General features: G+C 32.6%; 1 protein-coding gene across 1 annotated transcript; it reads left to right on the top strand.

Moving 5' to 3' along the window:
• Positions 1–392: 392 nt before the first annotated feature.
• On the top strand, positions 393–1,424 carry LOC139510863 (KRAB-A domain-containing protein 2-like). Its single transcript, XM_071297404.1, has one exon. The coding sequence runs from the start codon at positions 393–395 to the stop codon at positions 1,422–1,424; it is 1,032 nt and encodes a 343-aa protein (XP_071153505.1).
• The last annotated feature ends 5,544 nt before the right edge of the window (positions 1,425–6,968 follow it).

Here is a 6,968-nt window from a genome sequence, read left to right as displayed (position 1 = left end):
TTGAAATAAAGTATTTTCTTAATTATATTCCTAATATTAATATACGTTTATCTGACAAATCTTCAAATTTTAGTACTTTTCTTATTTAAAACAGAATTAACTCATACTTTTTTGTGGAAGTACAAAAAATAAAAAGGATTTAAAAAAGTGATTGTATCCCATAAAAAAGGGGAGATTCTATATAATCCTTATAATAATTATTTGAAAATGTTTACACTTCACTGGTCAAGCTGGTTTGAACTGGTCAAAAGTAGACAAAATTAAGATATGATTTTTTGCTCATACCATTTTATTGGATAAGTAAATTTTCTTTGTTAAAATATTTGTTAAATGCCCTCAGGCCATCTTGTCTTTTTCACTTCTTTATCTGGATTATTCGCATAAGTGACACCATGTCTATTGAGGAAAAATTTCTTGAATCTTTGAGGTCTAAATTTGAATCAGGGAAAACAAGGAGCATATACATGTACCCTAGAGTAAAGTATCATGATCTTTTGGCAAAGATTAAACTTTTGGAATCATCAGAAAAGAAATTGACAAAAGATTACTACAATTTAAGAAGGTATGACATTTTTAATATTGGTGGTTTTGAAAGGTTGATAACTAAAGTCAGCGAGAATGACGAGGGAAATTTCAAAATTTATGTCTTCCTAGAGGAACTCTATGGTATTTTGGAAAAGGCACATAAAGAAACAGGTCATGGCGGCAGAGATCGCATGATAAAACAACTAAATAATGGATATGCTAACATTTCACGTGATGCAATTGAATTATTTCTGTCACTTTGTGAAAATTGCAATATGAAAAAAAAACATATAGGGAAAGGCGTAGTAGTGAAACCCATTTTATCTAAAGACTTTAACAGTAGAGGACAAGTTGATTTGATGGATTTTCAATCAAACCCAGATGGAAACTATAAATTTATTATGGTATTTCAAGACCACCTTACAAAATTTTGTAACATTAAAGCCCTTACCTCAAAATGTGCATCAGAGGTGGCTTTTAATCTAATTGATATTTTCACAATTTTTGGTGTGCCCCATATACTGCAAAGTGACAATGGTCGGGAATTCACAGCTTTGGTCATATCCGAGTTAAAATTAATGTGGCCAGAACTTGTTATCGTTCATGGGAAACCGAGACATCCCCAATCACAGGGTAGCATTGAGCGATCAAATGGAGATATCCATGACATGCTAACTGCATGGCTGAGGGACAATGAATCAACAAAGTGGTCAATTGGTATCAAGTTCGTCCAGATTCAAAAGAATTCAGCTCTAAACAAAGGCATTGGACGGTCCCCCTATGAAGCTTTATTTGGTAAATGTGCAACAGTTGGATTAACATCAGAAACCAAAATTCCGAAAGAAATATTGATGACCTTAGAAAAGGAAGAGGACTTACGCTCCAGACAGAGTCTGTAAATGATCAACCTGTAGCTGAAAATAAAACAGAAAACATTGTCCATGCCTCTGATATACCAGAATCTATTGCAGAACCAAATGTGGAACCTTCTACTCCAATCACTGATGAAACAGTAAGTTGAAAATAGTACTCAGAAATATTAAAAAAAAAACAAAAAAAAACGACTCTTTAATCCTGGCGGGAGCTTGAACTAAAGTACTTCCATGTAATATATAACAGATAAACCACAGGAATGATATTCGGAGCTTAAGAAAAAAAGAGTCTGCTTACTATAAGTTTTTGTTGAAGGCCGTATGGTTACCTATACTGTAGGTCTTATCTTATATACTATCCTGTCTCTGGCGGACAGTTGTCCTATTGATAAGCATACCAAATCTTCGTATTTTTAAATTGAGTGTTAAGTCAAACGATCATTTTGAACAAAACTTCATTACCACAAAACTGTAATTAAATTTTAAAAACTGATGTATGACCACACCAAATGATTGTTTTTACCTTATTATTTATGGAAACTATTTTTCAGGATGTCTTAAAGTGCTATGTATGTGAAAAGGATACATCTGGAGCTCATATGTGTAGTAAATGTGATAAACACATTCATGTTATATGTGGTACTACTGTTAGTGAAGAGGGATACGGTTCAAAGGTGGTATGTCCAAATTGCTGTTGTGGCTACAAGATTTGGACAACTTCAAGGAACATTTGGAACAAATGAGATGGGAATATGTAAACAAAATTTAATTCTGGAAGAGGAAATTAATTGTGAAACAACTTTAAGTGTACGTGAGGCAGCAACCCATCAGTCATTATCCGGAGGTCAAGGATTTTTCAAATGTTCTTGTAAAACTAAATGTTTAAGTAACCGGTGCAAATGCAAGAAAAACGGGAGAAAGTGCAATAGTCGGTGCCACAGTTCTACAACTTGTGATAACAAATGATTTTAACACAAATTTGTATCAAGTTTTCATGTTTTATAAGTAATATTTGACGAGTTTTAATATAAAAACATATCTTATCTGTGATTTTATTTCCAGGAGATGACATTTTAAACTTCAGTTCTCGTAATTTTATTATGTAACAAATGTATAATTTTTATTTTTAATTGAATAAATGTCTTTTATTTACTCGCATTTATACTTTAGGCATTAAGCTTAATGCCTGGACACATTTTTCAGGATTTAAGCTTAAATCCTAGGATTTAAGACTAATGCCTAACATCATTTAGGCATTAGACGTAATACCTAGGCGTTAGCTTATTGCCTAGGATTTAAGCTTAATGCCTAATTTCGCTTATTGCCGCTAACATATATATATATATATATATACATTTTTCGTTAAATAAAATATACATGAATATCTTTACTGAAAAAAAATATTCCCATGAAAAAAAACCTGAATGAATCAATGCTTACACATTAGAAATCACATTAGAAAAACGTTACGTAAAAAACAAGAAAATAAGACGGCTTTTTGTTATATTTCCGACGTTACGTTATTATCACCAGTATTTTGCGCGACGTCACAATGAACAAATCTGAGAGTACTCGCAGTTATCTGACAGCTAGTTCAAAGCCACTAACAACTAATAAAAAAATCATGCAACTAAGACTAATATCAATGGTCAGTTTGATTGATGCAGACAAATAATTTTATCAAAAGAGTCATTGATTTCCAATATTGCAGCTATCTATATACTACAGTTCCTATTGACCTAACATTATAACTAAATTACTGTGCAGCTATATAGGTTTACATAAAAAAAATTAAATTTGGTCAGTTTTGGTTGATGCGGTCAAAAGATTTTATTACACGACTCAGTCTGAAGTATGAAAATCACTAATAATTGTTTACGATTCAATATTTTGAATAAAACGAGTACATGCTGGCACTATAAATTGATGCAAACAAATTTTTGTGGTCATTGTTTTCCAATATTGCTGTAACTTTAGAAAAGAAGATGTGGTATTATTGTCAATGAGACAACTGTCAACAAGAGACCAAAATGACACAGACATTAACAACTATAGGTCACCGTACGGCCTTCAACACTGAGCAAAGCCCATACCGCAATCCCTCTTGACCTAAAATTATAACTAAATTACTATGCAGCTATATAGATTTGCAGAAAGAAAGAGCAAATAATGTCAGTTTATATTGATGCGGTCAAAAGATTTTCGTTAAACCATGTAAACAGGTCTGTTCGAGGCATGAAAACTACTTGTAAACAAATATCACATTTGTATACGATTCACTATTTTGAATAAAAAGAGGACATTTTAGTTCTATAAATTGAGTGCAAACAAAATTTTGAAGTCATTGTTTTCCAATATAACTGCTGTCATTTTTACAATACATCCTTGCCTAAAAATATAACAGGATTACTGCAGTATGCAGCTAAATGTATATAGATTATACATGATGAAGAGCAAATATGGTCAGTTTAAGTTTAATTTACAAACATATTTATTTATAATAGTGAATTGTTGTTACATTTGATTAATGAGGTCAGATAATTTTGTTATGTGAAAGGAGCCATCCTGACTCCCGAATGACAAATGTAATACAATTCAATTCAAATAATAATGCCCCCCCCCCCCCCTCCAACCCCACCCCTAATAATACTAACGACCTACATTGTAATTTATGTACATAAAATGAAAGAAAAACAAATAATTTATGTAACACATCATCAACAAAAGAAAATCACTGAATTACAGGCTCCTGACTTGGAACAGGCACACACATGCAGAATATGGTGGGGTTAAGCATGTTCCCTTGCCGATTAAAAATCTAAAAAAAAAAACCGACAAAATAGCAAAACTCTTTATAATAATAATCGCCATTTTTCCGAAGCCTTACGAAGAGTTCTTAAAACTTATAAATCAATTCTAGCCGTAGAATTTATAAATCAATTTTAGCCGTTGAATTTGTAATCAATTCTAATCATAGAACTGTTCTAGAAGTAGAAGTGACCAAAGATTTGGTCAGTTCTAGGTACAACTGTCTAAAACTGTTTTAGGGTAGAACTGTCAGGATCAGTTCTAGGTAGAACTGTCCAAATCAGTTCTAGGTAGAACTGACCAAATGAGTTCTAGGTAGAACTGTCCAAATCAGTTCTAGGTAGAACTGACCAAATCAGTTCTAGGTTAGAACTGTTTTAGCTAGAACTGACTAAAAGGTGTCAGTCTGACAGTTCTACGTACTGTCATAGAACAGTTCTCCTGACAGATTCTGACAGATTTAATGAGAGGTTAGAAGATATCTCCACTGTATATGTTAAGGATGTCGCGACTAGCTTGAGAGTGTTTTATTTTACATATGGATGCTATGAACTATTTGTCCTGACTATAGTCCCGTTATAAAAAAAAATTTTAAATTGTTTTTTTTTCTTCATTTGTTTGCATACGAATTCTTTGACTTACATTCAAAACCCCCTTTTATTGTTTTGGGTCAATATAATAAAGAAAGATGTGGTATAATTGCCAAAGAAAAGACTTTCAAAGAGAGACTAAATGTGGAGCAAGATCTGCTTAACATTCCGGAAGACATAATATTAACGTTGTTTGAAAGGGGTTCGTGATGCACTTGCTTTATGTAAAAGTGTTGGTATATGTGCTTTTTGATTCGTCAATCACTGTGTTGATAATTAAGGTAACATTCTTGAATATTCTTAGTCTTGAAAAACGTGGTTCTATCCAATTAATCAATTTGCAGGGTACGAAAATTTACCAAACAGATGGTTTACGAATTTGCTAAGTTAATGTAAACGAATACTAGTAACTTATTTTATTATACTTCATATCCAATTGACAGATTTTGATTGGCTAATAAGAGGGTGTTAATACTCTATTTCCCTTCATGGAGACGCTTTGTCAAAGGTGCGCTCTATCAAATACGACTCTATCCTATGGCAAATACGCTATTACCCTTCACGGAGACGCTTGATCAAGTGTGCGCTTTATTAAAAACGAATCTTTCCTATGGCAAATACGCTATTACTCTTCACGCACGGAGACGTTTGATCAAGTATGTGCTTTATTAAATACGGGTGGTTGTTATGTACAAGACGTCATCGTTTATTACTTTGAATTTGAAATATAATCGACAGTAATAACAGAACATTCAGTATAATAAATTAAATAACAAATAGCTGAGAGGGTGATACAGCAGATTGTTACCCCTCGAAAATACATTGTCAACCTTGGCTTCGCCGCGTTTGACAATGCATTTAGGTTTTTGTGTTGTGTTTTGTATACTACTGTTTGTCTTTGTCATTTATTTTATACATGGCATTGTCACTTTAATGTTGGCTTATGAGTTTTAATGTCCTTGCATTGGTAGGTTTACTAGTCTGATTTATGTGTGATCCTTTTTATGGTTCCCTTATTACGATTAACTCTATTTTGAACTCAGGTTTGTTTATTCTTTTTTGAGATATTTAAGTTTTCTAGTCGAAATCGCTTCATTTCTATTATACTTTGTATTTATTTTGGAAACAATTTGTTCAAACTGTGAAAATAGATTTGCACCTTCACATTATAAGAAATTGCGATGGCGTAGGAAAATGTTTGTACTCTAAATATATGCCTCATTATCTTCAATCTATGAAGATTTACATTCCCAATTAACCAATAAATCTCAAGTATTTTTTCTCGAAATGAAAATGAATTGTACGAACAATTGTCAAGATCTTGAATGACAGTTTCAATTTTCAAAGAGACACTCGAATCTTTTTTAGATGATTGCAAAAATAACCTCAATGCAAACAAACAAAAAATATAATAAATACGGGACACTAATCGGTGTTTTTGAATGTCATATTTAACAAGGTCTCACACCTCTATGAACATATCATGCTTACATATATCTATAATGCATTTATAGAACAGAGGCATTGTAACAGTTTGACACTGTCCAATATTCACAACAGATTTTATCGGAGATAACGCAACATGTGTGGAAGGTTTTTATCGTAATGGTCTAATCGTAAGGAAGCAAGGCAGACACGTGCATAATCATCTACTCAATCAATCAAAATGGATTTTATCTGTTTGCATATTCTTTATAGCTGTTAAGGACATGTTGCGACGAGATTTATGTTCTTGTGAAAGACAAATTCGCAATCCGTAAATTTTTGAGACCGTATTTCAGTTCAACTGCCATTTTAAAGTGAGAGAGAATATATGAGTTATTGACATATACATAACCTGCTTTCAGGTCAGGTGAGCTAATAACAAATATACGGAACACTGAGGAAAGTTCTAAATGGAAAATCCCTAAGCAAATGGCAAAATCAAAACCTTAAATACATCAAACGAATAGATAAAAACTGTCATATATTACCGACTTGGTACAGACATTTTCTATGTAGAAAATGGTAGATTAAACCTAGTTTTATAGCTAAACCTCTCAATTTTCCTCATAAGGATCTATGAAAGATTCAAACAAAAACCACCCAACCTCCACTACTCCTCCAAAATGCCACAGTGTATATATTTAGATTTGTTGAGTCTTCTCAAGGAGCAAAGACAGGACTGAGAGCG

The sequence above is a fragment of the Mytilus edulis genome, chromosome 2 (genome assembly GCF_963676685.1).
Source record: "Mytilus edulis chromosome 2, xbMytEdul2.2, whole genome shotgun sequence".
NCBI classification, from domain to species: Eukaryota; Metazoa; Mollusca; class Bivalvia; order Mytilida; family Mytilidae; genus Mytilus; species Mytilus edulis.
Note: the sequence above shows the minus strand (reverse complement) of the source record. Positions and strands in the feature narration are given on the sequence as shown.

Excerpts from the sequence above, each read along its gene's own strand:
- LOC139510863 (XM_071297404.1), top strand. The coding sequence starts at position 393 with ATGTCTATTGAGGAAAAATTTCTTGAATCTTTGAGGTCTAAATTTGAA.